The sequence below is a fragment of the Electrophorus electricus genome, chromosome 12, assembly GCF_013358815.1.
Source record: "Electrophorus electricus isolate fEleEle1 chromosome 12, fEleEle1.pri, whole genome shotgun sequence".
Classification (NCBI taxonomy): domain Eukaryota; kingdom Metazoa; phylum Chordata; class Actinopteri; order Gymnotiformes; family Gymnotidae; genus Electrophorus; species Electrophorus electricus.
The window spans coordinates 71,709-96,059 of record NC_049546.1 but is presented as its reverse complement, the minus strand read 5'-3'; the positions used below and the strand labels follow the sequence as shown (position 1 = coordinate 96,059).

The window sequence follows — 24,351 nt, the reverse complement described above, 5'->3', positions numbered from 1 at the left end:
CCACATTTTGTTTGTGTGATTTGTGCTAGACGTAATTAGCTGGCAGTTTAGTTAACCCTCTGGCCTACTTCAATTCTTATTCCAACACAACATTCCTGTCTAATAAGCTTTTATCTTATTTTGGTAGACTAAGCAGCAATCACGCTTCAGTCGTCTTCCGGAAGCGTCTTGGTGCAGGATTAGCTCGGGATGGTGCGGCTAGCGGGTTTCGTGCCTGCTTCAGACTGGGAGTGTTACAGGATTTATGACCGCGATGTTTTACTGAACAGGGTTAAAACGAATGGGTTAATCATTCAGCCTTTTTTTAACGTAGAAATATATTTTATATTTTAAAGAGAATTCTCATTGTCAGTATTGTCACGTTGAACGCTGTAGGCAGGGAGCACGCGCGACTCTTGTTGCAGTTTATTAAAACGAAATCAAACGCACGTGATACGACGGCGAGAGCAGCGCAACCCATAATTAAGTCATTACACGCACGATAACAGAGCAGGAGTATAAATACGCAGAGCTGATACACGCGGAGTAACCAGGCAGATAACCAAGGACAGGTGCAACACATGAGCAGTTACAGTCACTGGCATGCTAACGCGGAAGGCTCCCGCAAAGAAAGCACGTGGGGAATTGTCACGACAGCAAACAAAGCCACGTGGCAGGCCACACCACGTGGGCTAGGCGAGGGGCGAGCGGGTCGTTAGACGTATAGACATGTAATAACGTCTAACTTAAATAACTGAAAATAAAAAATAATGATAAAACTATAAAAATTAAAAGGGCAAGCCAACGCAATAAAACAAATTTAAAAAACCGAATTGAAGTAAAATAAGATTAAATAAAAAATGTAAACTGCCATAGGGACAAAGAGAGGTGTGCTGTCTAATATTCTGTAAGGTATGCCAAGTTACTGATGCTAAACCAATACAGCGAAACTGTTTGAGATTCATAAAAACACCTGGGACCAACTGGGAGTGAGTTTGCTAAGTACCATTTTTAAAAGTCAACATGGATGTGATGTGTGATTGCAAGCATTTGGTGACGTCCTTAATTAATACAATCAAATGTCTGTCACATCTAATGTAACAAAGACAATCTCTGTGACCATCCTACTGTCACTATGGTGACGTTTCAGCCGACTCTCAGATGGGATGAAAACATTGCTTTTATCACAAAGAAAACAAATAAACGAATGTTTTTGAGATGGCTCAAGAAATTCTAAATTTCACAATCAGTCCTTGTACAGTTTTACAAAGCCATCATTGAAAGTATAATTACCTCTTATTGTTTGGTTTGGCTTTGGTACTACAGGTCCAGAAACCAGCTACAGTGTGTTATTAAGAGCACTGAGAAGGTCATCAGTCTTGCTGAGTTTCATCAGTCTAGAGCATAGAATCAGACCTCCAATCTAGAGCAGAGAATTAGGCTTCCAATCTAGAGCAGACAATTAGGCCATTAGTCTATAGGCATTAAAAACCAAAACCAACAGTTAATTGCTGAACCAGCCTCCTCCCCTGGAAGCTGGAACACACTGAATTGGAATCACTTCTGAAGTACCTCTCACACTCTCTACACAAGCACACCTTAAAGGTCATACATCTGAATTTACTTTGCACACAGAAATCTACATACTGTTAATGTATATACTATAAATCTACATACTGTTTTGTTCACCCCCAATTGTATATTTGTCCCTAATATTACTATGTCTTTACTGTAAATTGTGTTGTTGTGTTCCTGCTCTGTACTTGGTGTATTTATTCCACGTACAGCCAGGATAATACTCTATGGAGCCGTTTCCATCATGCCAAAGCAAATTCCTGTACATGACGAGTACTGTCGAATAAAATTGATTCTGAATCAATTTCAGAAAAAGAGCCTCTTATTGCCTGAGTTTACTTGGTTAACACAGTATTTAATGGTTATTTCCTCTCCAAGCTAAATTCTGAGATATTTATCCAATGTGACTCTTTCAATCTTTGAACCAGTCAAGGCAGAGGTGGTCAGATTATCAATGTTAATACTTCCGGCTCTGGTAAACAAAATAAATTTAATTAAATTTAATTAATCAAAACAGAACTAAAGTTTACAGCAGAATGTGCAACATCTGCAGAACAATACAAAGCAGGATCAGCAGCACAAAAATGTACACAAAATATATATAAATACACAAACATATAAATATATAAACTGTGAACCAAACAGGCCCCAGGACTGAGCCTTGATGAGAATGCCTTAAAATTGACACAAAAAATAATTAACTTTACCAATAGTTATACGCCACTGTCTGAGAGGTTTAGGCAGAGATGTCTTTTACTGGTTTTGACACATCACTCTTCATTTTGTTAGCATACAAAGGGACTTTAGAGAATAAGAAGTGCATTATGATTCAGACTGACACTAAGGGTTTTGATTCTGGCTCGTCCTTAATGTCCTCTATATACAGCACATTGAACATATTTACAAACAGAATTTTGGCTTTTATTTCTATGCTGATAGTCAAATTTAGCAACATGGAAACAAATAGGTTTGTATGAACAGAAATTTTCTTCTTTAAAACCCCAATAAAGCTGTACTTACGCTGGTTACTGTAAGGGTTGGGGTTTTATTTTTTAGGCTTTTATACCAAATTTGGTTTCCTGTACACTCAAATACAACATTTAATAATCTTGGTATAACCCTATAAACATGCAAGAGTTCCATATAAATGACATCAATAAAACTGTTTTTTAGAAACATATCCAGAGACACGTGATCCCCCACCCACCTGATGCTGAGAAATGACTACATGATTTCATAGTTTCTAGATGACACGTCTTCTGGCTGCCCTGCTGCCTCTAAGGAAACTTCAGCTTACATAAAGAAATCTGCATCCTTATGAGGAAAACAAGCACATCATACTCCACAAGGAACACTGTAGGCTGAATAACTGGTGACACTCAAGATCACTTGCCACTCAGTTCATGGAGATGTTTCTGTATGATCCCTTAACTTCTGTTCTGGCAGTGTTCATTTATTGGGTAAAGCATAGTATTAAATATTTTAAGAACTTCATCTGGTGAAATGCTGCCACCCTGTGGTGGTGAGGGTTAATCATCGCTGTGAAAAGTACACTGCACATCATCTCGCTGGGCAAGGTACAAGGCAACCATTCTCTGGCCACGTGGCTGGTGCCTCAGTAGTCTCTAAGCCTTTAGGAGTCTCAGGTGGGGTAGGTGCTGTTCTCTCAGATCTGACAGGATGGCTTTGCATCACTATATTCCTACTCTGCTGCCTACAGTCAAACAACAGTCCCATTTAGACAACAGAAGCACAAAACCTGACCAAGTAGAACAATGACATCCCTTCCACATACTTGCGGAATTAACACAGCAGAAGGGATACTGGTCACATACTCATGGAATAAACACCTCAGAAGGGACACTGCTCACGTACTTGTAGAAAAAACACCTCAGGAGGGGCTCTGCTCATGTAGTGTTAGTGTTATCAGCATTGCAGTTAGATGTGCATGCAATAGACATTGACTTATGTAGTTAATGCATCATTCCAATTTTTTGGGCCCAGCAAAGGAAAACAGGACATTTCGCATCACACCATTAAGACAACTAAATAAACAGCAAAAGTGACAGGCCACTTAGCAAATAAAGCCTAATTTACATAGGCAGTTTGGAATTTACTTACCAGTTTACTTATCAACATGGCTACTGGGCATCAACTCAAGCAGTGCATAAGGTTAAAGGTCACATTTGTGGGTTCATGTCCGGGTCATATATGACCCGACTCATGAGAGCAGAAATTTTGGGAGTCTGTCAAATGAACACAAATCTGATCCAAGTAACAATCACCTTAAAGATTTATCAATTTAAATACAGCAGTTAGCTGGAAAAATTGTGGCACAAAAAAACAAAACAAAAAAAACCCCTAAAACATTAAAAATAATTTGAATTTAATGACATACTAAGCTTATTTACAATACTGCTAACACTACAAAAGTTGTGTAAATACTGTGCCTTTTTAAAGTGCTTTGTACATACATTAGCAAACACCTAACTGGAAATAAGTCAGTAACGATAACCAGATTCAGTTACTGGAAGATCAAGTGAAGCCTTTTGCATTGTTCTGGAAGACTTTCATTTGACTGCTAGAGTAAAGCTCAGATGCTCATTTATCTAATAACATGAGGACATGGCTTCTCGCCCTCAGATTTATGTTCCAATAAAACTCATGCTTCCAAAGCTACTGTACAGTCACTGCTAAAGAAATGCCCCAGCAGCATCTGCATCCGAAATTCAAGAATGAACTGAATGTCAATATATTTTTAATGTTGTTTATTTTGCAATAACAATTACTTATGCAGTCAGTACACAAGCTCCTCCCACATCTTTGATCTTTTCCTCTGCTCGGCGACTGAAGAACTTGGCCTTGACGATGACTGGCTGCTTGGGCAGTTTGCCTTTACCAAGGACTTTGAAGTAGCCCTGCAAAACAAAACCAGAACATCACACCACAGGCAGCTTTCCAGAACCCAGTCGGACTGGGAGAGTTGAAGACCAGCAGCACTCTGGAGTCTGAGGGGTTCGCCAGGCCCTGCACCCTGTGATCCTGCAAACAATCCAGAGGCCATGCAGGACTTCAGCTCTGCACCAAGACACCAAGGACATAAGGAAAACGGGGGTATAAACCACAGAATTTCTACATGAATCATGAGTCAGCATCACACCTTTAAAAGGGAGGAGAATAAACAACTAACATGATGTGATGCAAATGAGAGTAAAACATGCTTGCTTGCATTTAAAACACTTTAAAACAACTACATCCCATTAAAAGGAAAACCAAAAACTAAAAAAAAGAAAGCATTTATCTTCACAGAAATCCGATATCTGACAAAAACAGGGGGTTAAATCTGGAGTCTATTATCACACACTTCAGTAAGGTGAACACACATAGTGAACACAATGCTGTGCACCTCCAGCAGGAACCCAAGATGTAAGACAGTTAGACCCAATAGCAGTTAGACCCAGATCGAGCTCATGATGGAAGGGAGTCTAGAACAGCACAAACGCTTTCACACTCCTCAGAATAAACTATAATGCACACAGTTGCAGAAATCAAAGAGTTAGTCTGGTTCATGTGCTTGAAATGAAGATTTCTAGCCTATGATAAAGCACTGGAAAAGAATCCAGACTGACCTCAATCTCAACCCAAAGATATTTAGACTAGCACTTTTTCCATAGCAAAGAACCATGACATTTAGCAATATCCTGACATCAATGTACAACACTTGCAGCCTGTACAACTTAACCATTCCATTTCATTAAATAAAGCATGGCTGTATTGTATTAAATAAAGCCTGTATAACCCAGTGATGGGCACCTGAACAAGGCTGGTGGGGGTCCATGGTTTCGCTCTGACTGGGGCAGTACACTGGGGCCTTTCTGGTGAATTGGAACATGCAGCCACACCAGCCTTCTGCAGATAGAACATTACACCAAAACCAGATCTTGAAGCAGAAAGGTTACTTACCGCACGGACTACATCTATGATGGGTGCAGGCCCATCAGGTTTCTTGGCATGATTGAGTCTTGTCTGTTCACTAATCAGAGTCCACAGCTTGTCCAGGTTTATGGTTGGGCAAAAAACAGTGTTCCTCTTCAAGTGGTAGTGCCTCATGCCCACCTTTCCAAAGTAACCTGGATGGCTGAAATCCAGGTCTAATTAGCACAATACAGATAAACGCTGGGCACACACAAGCTCCCTTTCAGCATATAAAATCTCTGCACACCATGACCAAAAACAGATGAAAAACATTCCTTTACTTGAATATTTACAGGTAAAGAAAACCCAAATAAGGACGGCTTTGCAGTTTGTCCACTTACTATTTGTCAAAGTTGATTCTGTGGTGGTGCATACCGCCGGCATTACCACGACCACCCGGGTGTTTTCTGTGCTTACCTTTCCAAATAAAAACACCAGAGCGCGGTCATCAGTCAAGACATACGTGCTGTTCTCGCATAAAAGCGTGTGAATCGTACGCGGTACTCACCCACACGACCATGTCCGTGGCTCACGTGCCCACGAAGCTTCCTGGTCTTGGACTTCTTGGTAGGCTAGTAAAAGATGATTAGTTAACAACATATCCAACATCAGCCACCAGACACTTCTACCCCACACGGCGCAATTATCCGCAAGATAATGTAGCGCCAGTGGGCAGCTGTGTGAGGCAGGCCTCGGGATAACCAGAGTTCGCTGAGAGGGAACATGCCAAAGTCCAGACCGGTCCCAACCCCAACCCTAAGTCTAACTCCTGTAACGGGGACCAGCGGTATAAACGTCCCAAGAAGCCTCCGCACGTCTGCACATGTAGCTAATCCAACAATAACTATCTGACAACAGCTCTGAATCCTTGCCAAAATTCGTAAGGATATGAAGGAAATGTTAAGCCCGGATAAATGTTGAGACGAGATAAATGTTCTCGTTTAATCAAACACGGGAACAGGCAACTGTGGCCACAAGCCGACCCCTTGTAACGAGTGTTCACTTTTAAGATTTCTTGCGAACTTCTGGGATTAAATCCAATAATACGAAATGGACACTAAACAAAAATTATGTGGGACAACATAGCAAAGCCAAGTATTATGTTTTCTCTTAGTTAAACGCAAGATGGACTCGGATTTTTCCAATAAGTCTTGTAGGAGAATCATATAATAGTACCTACCATCTTAGAGCACAACGGACAGAGGAAGTGGAATTTGGAATCTCGCGAGTAAATACGAGACACGCACGCGAACGCAGCGCCCCTATCGGACTGGAAGAATCATTGCGGCTGTACAGACGAGAGCAGATGTAGTAGGTTAGATAAATAAACAGACGTAGTGGGTTTGATAAATGAACAGATGTAGTGGGTTTGATAAATGAACAGATGTGGGTTTGATAAATGAGCAGATGTAGTAGGTTTGATAAATGAACAGATGTAATCGGTTTAATAAATGAACAGATGTAGTGGGTTTGATAAATGAACAGATGTAGTGGGTTTGATAAATGAGCAGATGTAGTAGGTTTGATAAATGAACAGATGTAATCGGTTTTATAAATGAACAGATGTAGTGGGTTTGATAAATGAACAGATGTAGTGGGTTTGATAAATGAGCAGATGTAGTAGGTTTGATAAATGAACAGATGCAGTGGGTTTGATAAATGAGCAGATGTAATCGGTTTGATAACTGATAAATGATGTAATCAGTTTGATAAATGAACAGATGATGTAATCGGTTTGATAAATGAACAGATGTAATAGATTTGATAAATGAACAGATATAGTAGGTTTGATAAATGAACAGATGTAGTGGGTTTGATAAATGAATAGATGATTTAATCGGTTTGATAAATGAACAGATGATGTAATTGGTTTGATAAATGAACAGATATAATCAGTTTGATAAATGAACAGACGTAGTAGGTTTGATAAATGAACAGATATAGTAGGTTTGATAAATGAACAGATGTAGTGGGTTTGATAAATTAACAGATGTAGTAGGGTAGATAAATGAACAGATAATGTAATTGGTTTGATAAGTAACCAGATATAATCGGTTTGATAAATGAACGGATGATGTAATCGGTTTGATAAATAAACAGATATATTTGGTTTGATAAATGAGCAGATATAATCGGTTTGATAAATGAACAGATGTAGTGGGTTTGATAAATGAATAGATGACTTAATCGGTTTGATAAATGAAAAGATATAATCAGTTTGATAAATGAACAGATGTAATCGGTTTGATAAATGAACAGATGTAATCGGTTTGATAAATGATAAATGCTGTAATCAGTTTGATAAATGAACAGATGTAGTAGGTTTGATAAATAAACAGATGTAGTGGGTTTGATAAATGAACAGATGTAATTGGTTTGATAAATGAACAGATGCAGTAGGTTTGATAAATAAACAGATGTAATTGCTTTGATAAATGAACACATGTAGTAGGTTAGATAAATGAACAGATGATGTAATTGGTTTGATAAGTGACCAGATATAATCGGTTTGATAAATGAACAGATATAGTAGGTTTGATAAATGAACAGATGTAGTAGTCTGATAAATGAACAGATGTAGTGGGTTTGATAAATGAACAGAGGCAGTATGTTTGATGAATGAACAGATATAATCAGTTTGATAAATGAACAGATGTAATCGGTTTGATAAGTGAACAAATATAATCGGTTTGATAAATGAACAGATATAATCGGTTTGATAAATGAACAGATAATGTAATTGGTTTGATAAGTGAACAGATATAATCAGTTTGATAAATGAACAGATGTAGTAGGTTTGATAAATGAACAGGTGATGTAATCGGTTTGATAAATGAACAGATGTAGTAGGTTTGATAAATGAACAGATGATGTAATCGGTTTGATAAATGAACAGATGTAGTGGGTTTGATAAATGAAGAGATGATGTAATCGGTTTGATAAATGAACAGATGTAGTAGGTTTGATAAATGAACAGATGATGTAATCGGTTTGATAAATGAACGGATATAATCGGTTTGATAAATGAACAGATGTAGTGGGTTTGATAAGTGAACAGATGATGTAATTGGTTTGATAAGTGACCAAATATTATCGGTTTGATAAATGAACAGATGTAATTGGTTTGATAAATGAACAGATGTAATGGGTTTGATAAATGAACAAATGTAATTGGTTTGATAAGTGAACAGATGATGTAATTGGTTTGATAAGTGACCAGATATAATCAGTTTGATAAATGAACAGATATAGTAGGTTTGATAAATAAACAGATGTAGTAGTTTGATAAATGAACAGATGCAGTAGGTTTGATAAATGAACAGATGTAGTGGGTTTGATAAATGAACAGATGCAGTAAGTTTGATAAATGAACAGATGTAATCGGTTTGATAAATGAACAAATGTAGTAGGTTTGATAAAGGATTGATCAGTTTTATTTTAAATAGATAATTAGGTCGTTGAAGCCTGCGCGAAACACACTTGTACTGTAAACTCATGCGCTGTGGTGACCGTAACACCAGGGGCGGACCATCTCCGGCTATTACCGCTGAATCTTGCTACAGACCCGAGGATTCAACGGCCATAACGGACATAACGGACATAACGCACTACGGCGGTTTCAGTCCCGTTAACATGTCAATGTCCGCGTTCCAAAAGGTGACGCTGGTCTCGTGTCTGGTGTTGTGCGTGGCGCTGCTTCTCCCTAAAATGCTTTTGTCTCGAGACAAGAGAGACGCGTCACAGTCTGACGGTAAGGGCTCGCGCGACCGGTTTCTGATGCGCCTATCAACACAGACGTTTGCGTTTGGTTATTTATTCATCTCCCAAAACCTGTTTCATTACGACGACATTTGTGTATTTTACACGCGGACAATGTTTTCCTAATGTGTGTTACAAATATAATTAATCGAAATATATCATATTACTGATTTTTGTAGTCTTTTGTCAGTCACTTGAGCAAGTATTTGCAAATTTCAGCATTATAGTCTTGAGTTTACAGATTTTTAAAAATTGTATTTAGATTACAGGACAAATTATTTTCAATATAATATAGTCTGTCTCTACAGTCAGACTGATGGTATCTAGGCGCAGGCCTGCGTAATTCAAACCGCATAAACTAATATGGACTAAGCTAATAAACAGATAACACATTAAAAACAAACATCATAGCTGAGGCTTTTTGCCATAGATTATTGACTTCCAATAATGAATAAACAAATGAACATTTCCTATAATCAAATGTAAAATTGACACATTTATATAAAAGGACAAATAAAACACATTTATAAATCTAAAATATCAGGATATAAAAGGAAAAAAGGAGGCGATATGAATGTTTTTTTTCAACCTGCACCCTGTCTGTCTAACTATAATTAACACAAAGCTATGAAATGTAAGTACTTAACACATTTGTAATATACTACAAATGTTTAAGGTTTGACTGTGAGGTGTTAAATGTAGATTATTTGATGCTTTATATTTGACTGACTATATTACTGATTCCAGTTAAGTACCTTTTTGACTTTACTCCATACTGCATGTCCAGGGTCTGCGGGACAGTTCCCACCGATGCTCCACAGGAAAGCTCCCCCTGAGCACGGGCCAGGGGGGCTCTTCTCTCGGCCCCACAATCCAGAGGCCATCGCCAGAGCTAAAGGCAATGGGGCTGCTAGAGGAAAATCTAACCTTGCAGGACAGATAATCCCAGTCTACGGATTTGGAATCCTTCTGTACATCATTTATATTATTTTTAAGGTTGTGATTTTCTAATGCAGATAAGTACCTTTCATCATGCAATCCATTTTTGCTTGTGTGTTCTCATTTTAGTTCTGTTTTTCCATAAAAGATCACATCCAAAGGTAAACCCACCCAGTCTCATGAGAACAGGTTCTCTACTATGAGATCAGAAAAGATGAAGAGAAAAATTAGTAAGTTCCAGCATATTTTTTTAAACTCTAGAACTACACAGTATGTGGATGTTTCATTTTGAAGCTTTTTTTCAGCGGACTTTGAGCTCACTCAGCTTCAAGAGAGACTCAAGGAGACAGAGGATGCGATGGAGAGAATCGTGTCTAGAGCCCAAACTCAGCATGGCATCCCGGAGAGGTTGGTTGCTCTCCATTCCATGTTATTCCCATTGGATGAATTGTGTTGTAGCTGGCGTTCCCTGTAGCACAGGACCTTTGAGTGTGGATCCATGCTGTAGAGTGGGACCTGTGAGTGTGGATCTGTGCTGTAGCATGGGACCTGTGAGTGTGGATCTGTGCTGTAGCACGGGACCTGTGAGTGCAGATCAGGAGGAAACGTTGCTGCTCCAGTTGAGGGAGATCACCCGTGTGATGCAGGCAGGACAGCTATTGGAAGGGATTCCCCTGGAGAGTGACATGATGGACTCCTATGGTGATCAGGATTTGGAGGGTATATTAACCGTAAACACACACCCGGCTTGTACTGCCCCACACTGCCTGTCAAAACAATTGAAGTTCACATATTACAGTGAAGTCTCAAAACCAGCAAAATGAGAAGTATGTGCAGCCCTTTCTATAAGAATGGTTTCTGTTTGAACAGGCTCTCCTGATGGGACAGATTACTCTGCAGAGGCAAAATATAACATGCACTTCTACACACGCCGTCAGGGCAGCAGCTGCCAAACAGAAGAACTACTTGGGGCTGCAGCCATGGGGCAGGGCAGGCGGACAGCGGAGTCTGAGTCAGCCTTCTGCTATGGCGAGAACAATCCTGATGACCCAAATTCGCAAGCCTTAGGGGACCATCAGGGACATAATGAAGAATGTGTCATCACAGATGCTTGTGGTGAAGAGGTCCTAGCTGGTGAAAGGATGACACTGGAGAGTTTGTTACCTTGGGCAGATGAGACTAAATACACATATTTCCACAGTGTATCAGCATCAGAAAATAAAGATGCTTCATTTTCAGCAACAGTCTGATCAGATGGAGACCAAGAAGGAAGCAGTCAGAGTAATTTTGTTTTTCTACCCACTTTCTTTTGCATGAGATTGTGACTTCAGTACTGCGAAAAACAGCTGTTTAGTAGGAAGATTTTTACTAGATCAAAAAGTGAGTGTAATGCATCTGTTTAAGACACTAATTTGAAATGAACTTTCCAGTGGCACTGTGTGCTTCTGAAGGACCAAACCTCACTCTTAACCCTTATAATCAGGCTTTAACATGTAACAATATTTCAGCATATGAGATGCATTTTCACATATTCATATATGAAATAAATGTTCTCAGGTGTTCTCAGGTGTTTGGTTATTCATGCAAAGCCACATATTGAGAAAAAAAACATTTATTGAATTTAACACACAAAAAAACAAAGGCTTATAACCAGATGGCAGAGGGCAATTTTGTTTATCCAGAATTAAATGTTGTAGCTCCTCTGTGACTGGAGGTGTGGGGGGCACCTCAGTGTTCCATGGGCTCATCAGGGGCAGCTGGAGACGACTCTTCTGCTGGCTGCACGACCTACACACACACACAAAGTGCAAGTTAATGCTTAGAACTGTGCTGCATACCAGAGACAACTCAAACACACACCCCACCGTTATCCTTCAGTACCAAAGAGTGCTTAAACTAACTTAGAGTTATGGTTCATCTCCTGTCTCTCAGACAGAAGGGACAGGGCACAATGGTCAGGGGCAGGGTCTGATCTCACTAAGACAGAACATCAGAAGCGCACTGAAATGCTCATTTATATACACAGAACTGAGAATGTGGACTCTCCACAATAGGTACCGTGTAAGGAGCAGCTCCCAACGATACATGTGTTACAGAGGATGGTTTATGACTGACTGTGTGTTATACATGTTACCCTCATACTCTCCACATGGTATGTGTCATATGCTAGCTCTCACAGTAGTTGGCAGCTACTGTGGAAGAGAGGACAGATATGGGCTTTAGCAAGACACTAGAACCAAACCTGCACTACCTTAGATGTAAAACACAGATTTTGAGCATTAACTAACAATGGCAAAATGGAAACTCGAGGGTTAATGTCAGCATTGCCTCTGTGCCGGTCTCTAAGGAAGTCTCACCTTCCTCTGAGGTCTCTCCTCTAATCCCTCAAGGAAAGGCGAGACATCGTCATCATCATAGATGGTGAACTCCATGTCTCTACCCACAATTCCAATGGAAACATTCTGAAAGACAGAAAGTGCTGTCTGAACCTTGGCAGACAGGAGCCTGCTAATTACTGACGGCTGTGGGAAAATGTCCTTAAAAACCTTGGTGTTGAGGTCCTGTTCAGCAGGCAGAGTTTCTCGGAGTGCACAGAGTCCATGCTTCACCAGTGCCTTCAGACTACCTGAGTTTAAAAACATAGAACATCACTAACATGTAGCATACAACATACAAGATACTACACGGTATCCACAACATGCACATGAATTAACTTAATCTATAATAGAAGTGTGTGCAGGCCTGTGTGTATTAGAGGTTGTACTCTCACAGTCAGGGAAGGTCTCCATGTGTCTCTCCAGGTATGTGCGGGCAGACTGGGAGCGTGCTCCAATAGACATGGCCTTACAGTCAAAGTAATTAGCTGAGGGGCAGGTCTGGAAGATGTGGGGTCCCATGTCCTAAATGCACAGGCAATAACCAACCAGTATTTCATTTGGGAAAATAGGAATATACAAATATAGAATGTGTGTAAAATGTATATTTGAACTGTCTTTTGGGACCATCCGCTGAACGTACATCATAGCCTGCTATAAGAAGGCCTACTCCATATGGCCTCCGGCCATAACGCTGTGTAGGGATTTGGGTTTCTGATTTAGAACTTAAAGAAACATAAATGGCAAAATAACAATAACTTCACATTTTATTTAAATTGAAATGTGTCATGGTGAAAGCAGGATACTGCTCCCAATAAGGGAGACCAGACGGGAAACAGGAAGAGGCCGGTCGAAGACAAATCTGGAATCCAGACACTCCTGACGCATGAAGTTACTGAGGTGCCGTGGGGCAGAGAGAGATTAGAGCAGATATTATTAACTAACAGAGTTGTCATTAATAAATGTCCTACTAAAATAACAGCAGTGCTTCCAACAGTACTAAACTCTTATGCACATGCATTAAGAGTACCTCAGTAACCAAGAAATGAAATGCCCAAAACTGTTAAACAGCAAATAGAAATTTTATTTGAAATACCATTTAGACTACTATAAAGCACCCATAATTTATATCACAGCTTCAGTATGTTATGTATGAGGTAAAAAGGTTTTATGCTAATCTGTTACTGGGGTTTAACATGTCAACAAACCAGTTCCTCCAAAATCTACTGAGGTATCTTTATATTTGAAGAATGTGTTAAAAGCAAAAAGTTGCACCTTTGGGACACCACCATGAGACAAAACATTCATGATATACTGCAGCAATAAAAGGTTGTACCAGAGCAGTCTGGCATCAGCAGTCAGTCCAGCGATGGAAATTCCAATATGGTTATCCACATGGAGGATCTTCTTCTGATGCGCTGCCAGCTCAGACTGAGCCCTCTAAAGTACACAGATTAACGGTGGTTCTTCATTCAGAACCCACAATAGCACAAACCTAAAATACATTTTACACCACATATTTCTTAAGCAACAGTTAAACAATCTACATCACACAGCCAACCTGATACACAAATATATGTTGTTCCTGTCTTGCAGGAATTTCCTTATCAGAGAACATGCAGTTAGTGACTTAATATACACGTACTTTGATATTATATACCAAACAGGTTTACAATAATGAAAATGGGATAAAAATAAACATGTAAAAAGAAAAAGATTTAAAAACCTATAAGATGACCTCACTGACTGTTCTACAAACTCTGTAACCAAACATTTAACAATTGCAATTATTGATGCAACAGCATGAGGATCAACAATGTGGATTAAATGTCCTTTTTTAATGTGATCAGTCATCTGAAAGAATGAGGTAAAGGAAGCTAAGACGAATACCTTTAAGGCCACTAAAACAGCATGTGTCTGGGACTTGAGCCCCACTGTGGCAGAACCCTGCTTCACTGCCTCCATGGCATATTCGATCTGATGGATCCGTCCCTATGAGGACAACAAACACCATTAATAACACCACCAAGGACAAACAGCTGACTGGAGGAACAGTCTCTCCTTACCTGTGGGCTCCAAACAGTAACATCATTGTCATACTGGTTTCGAAACTGTAGAGAAAACAAAATTTAGAATTAAAGTACATTAAACATTAAGAAGTAAATATATTGAGTCCAGAATCCTGAAAGTCTTCATCAATTTAATAATAAAGAAATAAGTAAAACAATAGATTTTACCCAATAACAGGATCTACAAGGCCAAGAGAGACTGAGGGTTCCAGACCCTAAAGAAGTTTACATTTTCATGCACTTCAGGGAAAGGGGAACTTGCTTTATAATGATAACAGATGTCAGCCTTGCTGTAAACTCTGCAGGGCGTGATCTTTATGGATATACTGACAGCAGTGCAAAGACAATTCTATGTATGAAAAACACACTATGAAGTGACAAAGGATCACAAAAAGTATCACTACAACTAGCTAACACACTACATTTACATTTATGGCATTTAGCAACTTATTTTTTTATGACAATACAACTTGAGCAATTGAAGGTTATAGCTTGAGTAATTGAAGGTTAAGGGCCTTGTTCAGGGGCACAACAGTGGCAAATTGGTAGTGGTAGGGCTTGAACCAGCAACCTTCTGATTACAAGTTAAGTACCTTAACTACTGAGCATATCACACTATGAAAACATGAAGGTAAAAGTTTTCAAAGTGCCTTCAAAAAAATATTAAAACCCTGTTTAGCCAGACATTTTACTGTTATTTTGAGATATAAAAGCCCTTAAAAATGCTGGTACCAATTTACCTGAATTATAGTCATGATTTAAAATGTATTTGTTCTGTTTAGGATAACCAGTTCTCTTATTCTGATCATGTAAAATGAGGTCAGACTACAGGGTAGCCTTTAGCTAGATTTACAATTACAGTATTTGGCTGACACTTTTATCCAGAGCAACTTACAATTATGACTGAACACAGATTGAGTAATTGAAGGTTAAGGGTCTTGTTCAGGGGCCCAAAAGTGGGAACCTAGCAGCGATGGGGGCTTGAACTGGTAACCTTCTGATTACTAGTACAGTATCTTAATAACTGTGCTACCACTGCCAATAGGTATAATTCTCTGGCTCATTAGCGCGCGCATATATATATATATATATATATATATATATATATATATATATATATATATATATATATATATATATATAAAACCATCCATCTCATTAGAGTATAAAGATGTCCCTTCAATGTTTGAAAAATGAAAGCAGAACTGGATGGCGCTCACGTCATGGTCACAAAGCTAACCTAGCTAGTTAATATATTAATATTAGCAATATAGCCATGCTGTCTCAGTTATATAGTTAACGCTAGCTTAAAAAAAAAAGGATTACACTGAAAAACACTAGGTTAGATACCGCTGTTCCTAGCGCCATGGGCTACGTTAGGCGACGCTAGCTCACTGAATTAGCTAAGATAGTGCTAAAGTGGTGAAGTAACCTATGATAGCTATCTAGCTAACAGTTAGGAAGCCAACAAGCTCTCAGTGAACATGGCGATTAATACAATTCAACTTCATATTTCCCAAAAACTACAAAATGATCTTCCTGACACCATCAGCATATTTATCTACACAAGTTAACTAACGAGTCGTAGATGTATAAAATCAGTCTCTCATTTACCGAATTAGCTCGCTATGCTAAATAAACCACAGAGCTAACGCTATCGTAGCTTAGCTTAGCTAACTAGCACGTAAACGCTTACTCACGGTGCATTCTTCCAGGTAGGTAAAATATGTAGATGATTCAGACAGGTTCTACAGCTATATGTATATCTATCTATCTATCTATCTATCTATCTATCTATCTATATATATATATATATCACCTACGGACAGAAGCCAGACTAAAGTAAACTGTCATAGCAGTAAAATGTTTAGAATTCAAGCTTCATTCTTACCATGTCTGCTTCCGAATCAGCCGCCTGCTAATACAACGATTCAGCTCGATTACTTTTCCTTGCTCATTGACGAAGGGCAAAGCAATACATCACAGAATCTGACACGGTGAAACGTGATTTATCGAATACCTATCGAATTTTTAATCAGTTTATTAATACGTAACATTAATCAGAATAGTAATGTTGCGAACAATACTCACTAGATGGCAGCATTATATTGTTCCGGGTGTGTGTACATGATTTATTTATTTGTTCGTTTGTTTGCTTTTTAATTTAAAATGATCTACATCAAAATGTATGTACTTTATTTGTGTCTTTCCTCTGACAGGGTTCTGGCTCAGGCCTAGTATACTAGTGTAAAGATTCCTCCATGGTCACAACTAAGCCATACTTTAAGACACCCTGGGCAACAACGGCTGATAAATCCTGTAAATGTTAAATGATTATACTTGTATTTGTATCTAAACACACACACACACACACACACACACACACACACACACACACACACACACACACACACACACACACACACACACACACAATAACAATAATAATACTATTACTACTAATAATAATTATTATTGTCATGTGTATGTGTATATACAGCATGTAACACCATTTCAGTGGATCCTCATATCTTATTATTTTGTCTCACACTATTATTATGTATCACACTTGAGTTTTCTGCTATGGGCTTGGGAGTGTGAGGGTCTATAAATTAAAGAGGAAATAGGCAGAATGTAGCAGGTTAACCTCAACCTCAGTGGTTGTCCCAGTTGTGACAGGGCCACGTAGAGCTGTGTCCCTAAGTGGGAACAGATCTCAGGACTGACAACATCAATTTCAGTCCAGAAGAGCAGAACCCTAAGAACAGCAGAAATACTGCGAGACAGTGTCACTCTCCCAGAAGGCTCTGCTGTGAGAAAAAGAGACCAACTGGAGGAGGATTTCACACACACACACACACACACACACACACACACACACACACACACACACACACACACACACACACACACACACACACACACACACACACACACACACGTATAATATCCATAATATCCCCACTCACTCTCCTTCGGGTGGTCTATTTGTCCTTCAAGCTTGGGTCCTGTAACAGAGGCCTGGGAGCTCGAGGATCCTGCATAGTATCTTAGCTGTTCCCAGGACTGCACTCTTCTAGACAGAGATGCTGTTCCTGGGATCTGCTGGAGCCATTCTTCCAGTTGGGGGTTACAGCCCCTGGTGCTATAATTACCACGGCAGCCACAGTTGCCTTTACCTTCCACATCTTTTCCAGCTCTTCTCTCAACTCTTGGTATTTCTCGAGCTTCTCATGTTCCTTTTTCCTGATGTTGCTATCACTCGGGATCCTATCACTATGGCCCTTTACTGCTGTTTGTTCATCACTACTATGTCTGGTTGGTTAGCCATTATCAACTTGTCTGTCTGTATCTGGAAGTTCCACAGGATCTTAGCATGGTCATTTTCCATCATTTTTAGGGGTATATCTCACTTAGACCTTGGAATTTCCAGCTCCTAGTCAGTACAGATGTTTCTTTGCACTATACCAGCCGCAGCTGCAAGATTAGCTTCTGTGTTCATTAGCACTTCTAAGCCCATGATATAATGATGTAACGATATAATGGGATCTGAGTCTTCAGAACAACACCCAGCTAGTGGGTGTCTGATGGATGTTCACATTCAAGCTATTACAGTTTGTTTCCTGTGTGTGTAAGTATGTATCCTCCTATCTTAAGGGTGAAGGAAAATGAACAAGTTAACAGCACTTGACATGGATTTGCTGCAGAAACTGTTCCACTCTGTTAGCTCTAACCATAACCCCAACCCTAACCCTAACCCTAACCTTAACTCTAACCCTAACCCTAACACTAACACTAATCCCAACCCTAACCCCAACCCTAACCCTACCCCTAACCATAACCCTAATCCCAAACCTAACCCTAACCAACCCTAACTCCAACCCTAACCCTACCCCTAACCCTAACCCCAACCCTAACACTAATACCAACCCTAAACCTAATGCACTATATCAGAGGAAGTGAACTGTATCTGAGGAAGTATACTATACCAGAGGAAGTACATTAAATCAGAGGATGTGCCTAATATGTGATTGCAAAATGTCCACATTAATGGAAGATTGGGGAAGAAAATAGAAAATAATATTTAGAGACCAATAGTGATAAGCAATGCATTCAAACTTTTGATACAGTGATATAAATGTGAGTTCTGAAGATGGCTTAAAGACTGAATGCAAATATATACACACACACACACACACACACACACACACACACACACACACACACACACACACACACACACACACACACACACACACACACATACACACACACACACACACACACACACACACACACACACACACACACACACACACACACACACATATACACACACATGCAAACTCTAACTCTGACCCTGACCATAATTCCTTTGTTAGAAAAGAGCTGTCCTTATTTTTACAAGAATGGGTCAAATGATCATCGGTAATTCTTAATGCTTATTCGTCAGAAAATGCTAATTAGCATGAGCAGAAAAGATGTTGAATTTTATACAAATTCGGTTATAAGAAGCTATGAATGATACTTGAGACTATTTATATGCTTAACTGTTCATAGCTCCCTTTGAATTTGGTAGTGCAAATTGTTACAAATTCACAATTATGATATCACATTGATTATTAACAAATAAAATTTATACTGTGTTTGTATAGTGTTAACAAGATAAAACTCCTTAAATCTTTCTTTGTAAATCAATAACACTGGTGTGACAGAATGCTATGTTACTGGGGCTAACCCTAACCCTAACCCTATGCTCTCACAGGGGTAGCTAATACAGACCCGCTATACATGTCTTTTCACAGCAGATGGCGCAATACCAGCAGACTCTGGGCTATTGCTGACTAATTTCATTCATAGAACACTTTTGGATACCTACTAAATATTTATTGCTAGAATGGTTACTAACCCTCACCCTGTAGGTATTCACATTATTTGGTTCTATTGAATTCATATTACAAGAACAAATGCGAATGCTGACATAAACAGAAATGTCTGATTTTGTGAATGAAACTTGCTTGCTGGGGAGTGACGTCACTTGCGTGTCAATAGCACAATCATAGGGCCACTGCTTATTGGCTGGTCCGTTCATATCTGGCAGGTGATTGGAAGATGAGGGATAATTAAACACCTACACCATGAATACACAAACCCTAACATATATAGGCTTATTCATTGTAGCTGCATTCAACAGGATCAAGAGTTGCTCTACAGAAGAAGTCAACTTTGTGTCGTACATATTTACCCATCTGTGCAGGAAGACTTGACATTTACAAGGTAGGCAGAGGTTTCTGACAGTTTCCACGGAGTGTTTTAACAGGGTGCAAGGTTGGAGCTGGTTTTAAACATAACTGAAGCAGAACTGAAAACAGGTCCTGTGATATTTGATCTGTTAATGAATGTACTGAGATGTAGAATTAGGTTCAGAAATGAGCATGATTAGTGTACTGTGGCCACTTAGAGGAAAAATCTGGATTGTGCTAATGTGTATGGACAGACTCACCTAATTATGCAAATGTACTGGACATTTGAGGAGGTGAGTTTGGGTGATCATTGGGTTAAAGTTACCTGCCTGTTTAATTCTGCAGAGAAAAGTGTTCCTGACCAAAGAATCCTAACTTTACATGCTGAACTAGCTCCCACACCTCTGATTCTCCCTCCCCATAAAGCTTAATTCAGGGAAAAGAGAGAGAGAGAGAGAGAGAGAGAGAGAGAGAGAGAGAGAGAGAGAGAGAGAGAGAGAGAGAGAGAGAGAGAGAGAGAGAGAGAGAGAGTGAGAGAGAGAGAGGGATCATTTGGAGTTCTATCCATTATATTCTGTCAGAGAATTATACAAGGCACTACACAGAGCAGAAAAAATCACAAGAAATTGCACGTTTTAATGAATTTTAAAAATGTACTTTATTATTGTGCTATTATTAAATGGAAGTTGACTTTTGTTGTAGGAAAAAAAATGTTTATGTTGAAGATATCTGGGTTTCTTGCTGTCTGTGTCCTGGTCATGTCCCAGATGTACAGCTCACACACCAGTCCTGTCAGGTAACACTAGTGCTTATAGCACAAGGGTGCAAACATGGGTATAAAGAAGCAGATCACAACCGTTTTATGTGTTGAAATATTTAGAAAAAGAAATATAAAATTATTAAATCTTATTCTTAAGTTTGATTATTGGGATAATTATTATATTATTATTTAATTTGGAGAAAACATTAAAATATTTCCTCTAGTATTATAAATTAACTGACAGCAGCAAATAGATATTTGGCTTTTTTATTTGATTTGATGCAATGACATTTGATTTTTTGTTGTGTTTTGTTTTTTTAGATTCCTGTTGAAATATAGAATGGTAGTATAGTGTGTGTGTGTGTGTGTGTGTGAGTGAGTGAGTGTGTGTGTGTGTGTGTGTGTGTGTGAGAGAGAGACAAAGGTGCCAAAGCAGATGATTTTGTGCTATAACTTTTAACCTCTTCCAGTCCTGCTGATAGATGACTTTGTTTTAGTCTGGGCTGGGAATCCCTTCACTCACAGAAAAAAAGATTTTGGGTTCAGTGGCACATGGTGTTTTTGAAGCCCAGCTGATGGCTGCTCTGTATGTATAATTACTCTGTGTATGTTTAGAACCTGTGGTGTTTTCATACAGACCGGGTTTAGACTCTATGACGGACAGAGTCCTGATCACAGACTATGAAGCCCGAAAGTTACTAACTGCCATTGTCAAAGAATTTGTGCAGATGACGGCAGAGGAACTGGAGCAGACAAATGATGGAAACAGGTAGAGTGAGTGTTGGGTTGTGTTGTGTTGGGGTTTTGTTGTATTGGATTGGGTTGTGTAGGGTTATGTTGGGTTTGGTTGTGTAGGGCTGTTTTGGGTTGGGTTAGGTAAGGTTGTATTGGGTTGGGTTGTGTAGGGTTGTGTTGGGCTGTGTAGGGTTGTATTCGGTTGGTTTGTGTAGGATTGTGTTGGGTTGTGTAGAATTGAGTTTTTGCTAATTTGTGCAAACTGTCCTAATTGTTAGATTCCTCTTTTAACTGGAATGTGGAGAAAATGTACAATTGTTCTGTTAAAATACATTTTCATATTAATCCCCAAAAGATAAAGTGTAACCCTAGTCAAACTGCAGTGATCCTTGTTGGAATTAGGGAACTGATGTATGTCACTTAAACAGAGGTCCATCATGGACTTAAAGGCATTTGAGTTTAATAAGTGAAAGTACATCATGAGCTCTCACAATCTCTCTGCATGTATGACAGTCACATTATTTTGTTTAATGGATGTAAATATTATGTTTTGCCAATGATGGGAATGATGGGAATGTTCCAAAAGGCTGACAAAAGCATGAAAGTCTGAGATGAAACGGAATGATGCATGACACCAGCAGTGACGTAGTTCATAGGGGCTAAGAAGGCAGCAGTGAATAGCATGTTATGCATTTATAGAGCATGCTGCACATCTTCAGAGACAGTTAGAGTGCCATTGCTCTGAGTGCATGTAGTGAAGGGAACTGGCAGTGAGCATGAGGGGCTTCTGCTAGGGATGAGTCTGTGTGCATGCAACTGTGAGCTTGTTTGTGCCTGTTTGTTTCCTGACAGCCAGGGCAGAGTGCTGTCCAAACGCTGCTCCAGTCTCAGCACCTGTATGCTCGGAAAACTCTCCCAAGAGCTGCACAAGTTACAGACGTTCCCACGGACAGACGTGGGTGCTGGCACACCCGGCAAGAAACGCAGTCTGCCTGGCACTGATCGTCATGCCAGCTATGGAGAAGTGTTTGATGTCGTCTAACCTGGCCACACCTCTCCCCTGGCCTGCGTTTGCCCTGTTATCTCTGATCTTCTTGCATGTGGATTCTGCCTGCTTGACTGACTTTTGAGAAGTGTTCAATGACTAATACTTGATCTGATTTCTAAATTTCTTTTGACTTTCATTCAGCAGAGCAGAAACTGTTATATTTCAATAATGAGTTTCTTTAATTATTTTGAATAATATTCCAAGCAAAGATGATTCAATCAAATATAGGTTTGGAAACTACATTACAAGATGCCTCTTGAACAGAAAACATGGTGCCATAACAACAGCACAACAAGAACTCTTACATGTGTTTTTAGTTTAATAAACATATTTTTCTATCAGAAAGTTGTTTTACTTTTATCAATGAATTATGTAAGATCAGCCCCAGTGAGTAAAAATGCTTCTGATATCATCGTAGAACTGAAACCAAGTTATTATATTCTCACTATGCTGCACTTTAAAAGCTTAATGTATGTGGAAAGCCTGCAGTGTACACAATGTTAACTGTCATACTCACTTAACTAACAAGAATAACATCAGTCCTGATCAGGTGAGGCAGCTGACCTGTCTTAATGCCTTTAACATCATAGTACTTTGTTCTTTGCAATATGTGACCCTGTTTTTTTTAATGTAAGGGTATTTACATGAGTTAATTTAAATGTGTTTGTGTGCGTTTGAGTTTGTTTTCGTTTGTTGTGTGTGTTTATTTGGGTGTGGTTTACCAGGCATCCACTCATTCCCTCTCTGTCTTTGCTGAAACAGTTTTACAGTACAGAAGCGAGCGTGTAACACAGCCACGTGTGTCACTCAGCGTTTGGCAGATTTCTTGAGCCGCTCGGGCGGGATGGGCAACAGCAACTTTGTCCCCACCAACGTGGGCTCAGAGGCCTTCGGCCGCCGCCGGAGACGCAGCCAAACGTGAGCAAAGGCACAGCGAACACTGCATTATACCAAGTATTTAGACACAGTGAATACTGCATTATACCGAGTATTTAGACACAGTGAATACTGCATTATACCGAGTATTTAGGCACTGTGAATACTACATTATACAGAGTATTTAGGCACAGTGAACACTGCATTATACAGAGTATTTAGAGAGTGAATACTTCATTATACAGAGTATTTAGGCAGTGAATACTGCATTATACAGAGTATTTACACACAGTGAATACTTCTTCACGTTTGTCTTGACATAATGGTTCACAGAGATGTCATTTTAAATTTATTTATTACATTTATTTAGTATTTAAAATCATTATATATTTAATGATCCATTTTTAAAATCTTTGCTTTGTCTAATTTTTTCTTGAATTAATTTAATCTGTTTATCACGGCAGTACTGCATTACATCTAATCTGAGAAAAACATCAGGAGCAGCAGCAACACCACCAATGACGACGACAACAACAACAACAGCAACAGCCTGCACCCTTTGAACAACAGTGTATATTACAGTGCCCTCCAGTATCTCCTGTTCATATAAATCATTTATTTTTGCTTTTGACAAACAAACTTTGTGCTCACTTTGGTTAATAATATTCACAAATTCTAAAATTCTAGACATTTGATTTTTATATGAGAAATTTGAAATAAAAAGAAAAAAAAGCAGTGCTTGTTCTTTATCTTTTTAAAAAATTGATAAATAAGCAATGCATGATTACATGTGTACCAAAGATCCAGTTCAGGACAATATTAAAGTTTAAATATTAAACTTGAAGCATATCCTATAGGCTTAATGTCACATGTACTGGATGTCACATGTACTGGATGTCATGTCATATATACTGGATGTCACATAGTCTGGATATCACATATACTGGATGTCATTTAGTCTGGATGTCACATATACTGGATGTCATTTAGTCTGGATATCACATATACTGGATGTCAT

General features: G+C 39.1%; 4 protein-coding genes across 8 annotated transcripts; 2 read left to right on the top strand and 2 right to left on the bottom strand.

The window, feature by feature from the left end:
- Nucleotides 1–4,307: 4,307 nt before the first annotated feature.
- Nucleotides 4,308–6,749, bottom strand: rpl27a (ribosomal protein L27a). Its single transcript, XM_027028118.2, has 5 exons — nt 6,710–6,749; nt 6,038–6,101; nt 5,871–5,946; nt 5,518–5,692; nt 4,308–4,472 (listed from the first exon to the last, which is right to left on the bottom strand). The coding sequence occupies exons 1-5, from the start codon at nt 6,710–6,712 to the stop codon at nt 4,344–4,346; spliced, it is 447 nt and encodes a 148-aa protein (XP_026883919.1). The 5' UTR covers nt 6,713–6,749; the 3' UTR covers nt 4,308–4,343.
- Nucleotides 6,750–9,046: 2,297 nt separating this feature from the next.
- ric3b (RIC3 acetylcholine receptor chaperone b) lies at nt 9,047–11,960 on the top strand. Of its 3 annotated transcripts, none has more exons than XM_027028111.2 (6): nt 9,047–9,280; nt 10,076–10,284; nt 10,376–10,457; nt 10,533–10,635; nt 10,802–10,947; nt 11,098–11,960. In XM_027028111.2, the coding sequence occupies exons 1-6, from the start codon at nt 9,163–9,165 to the stop codon at nt 11,475–11,477; spliced, it is 1,038 nt and encodes a 345-aa protein (XP_026883912.2). In that variant the 5' UTR covers nt 9,047–9,162; the 3' UTR covers nt 11,478–11,960. The 3 variants fall into 3 exon arrangements, with proteins under 3 accessions (XP_026883912.2, XP_026883910.2, XP_026883909.2); XM_027028109.2 differs by having other exon boundaries at nt 10,769–10,947; XM_027028108.2 differs by having other exon boundaries at nt 10,703–10,947.
- Nucleotides 11,824–16,657, bottom strand: psma1 (proteasome 20S subunit alpha 1). The gene is made up of 10 exons (XM_027028112.2): nt 16,563–16,657; nt 14,669–14,713; nt 14,493–14,594; nt 13,939–14,042; nt 13,409–13,497; nt 13,246–13,316; nt 12,998–13,127; nt 12,774–12,853; nt 12,585–12,689; nt 11,824–12,015 (listed from the first exon to the last, which is right to left on the bottom strand). Exons 1-10 carry the CDS (start codon nt 16,563–16,565, stop codon nt 11,956–11,958), a joined length of 789 nt encoding a protein of 262 aa, XP_026883913.1. The 5' UTR covers nt 16,566–16,657; the 3' UTR covers nt 11,824–11,955.
- On the top strand, nt 15,827–23,981 carry LOC113588767 (calcitonin gene-related peptide). Of its 3 annotated transcripts, XM_035532282.1 has the most exons (6): nt 16,927–16,990; nt 19,866–19,948; nt 20,617–20,710; nt 21,312–21,443; nt 23,220–23,375; nt 23,798–23,981. In XM_035532282.1, the coding sequence occupies exons 3-6, from the start codon at nt 20,625–20,627 to the stop codon at nt 23,817–23,819; spliced, it is 396 nt and encodes a 131-aa protein (XP_035388175.1). In that variant the 5' UTR covers nt 16,927–16,990; nt 19,866–19,948; nt 20,617–20,624; the 3' UTR covers nt 23,820–23,981. The 3 variants fall into 3 exon arrangements, with proteins under 3 accessions (XP_035388174.1, XP_035388175.1, XP_026883914.1); XM_035532281.1 differs by lacking the exons at nt 16,927–16,990; nt 23,220–23,375; nt 23,798–23,981 and adding exons at nt 15,827–16,386; nt 22,262–23,105; XM_027028113.2 differs by lacking the exons at nt 23,220–23,375; nt 23,798–23,981 and adding an exon at nt 22,262–23,105.
- The last annotated feature ends 370 nt before the right edge of the window (nt 23,982–24,351 follow it).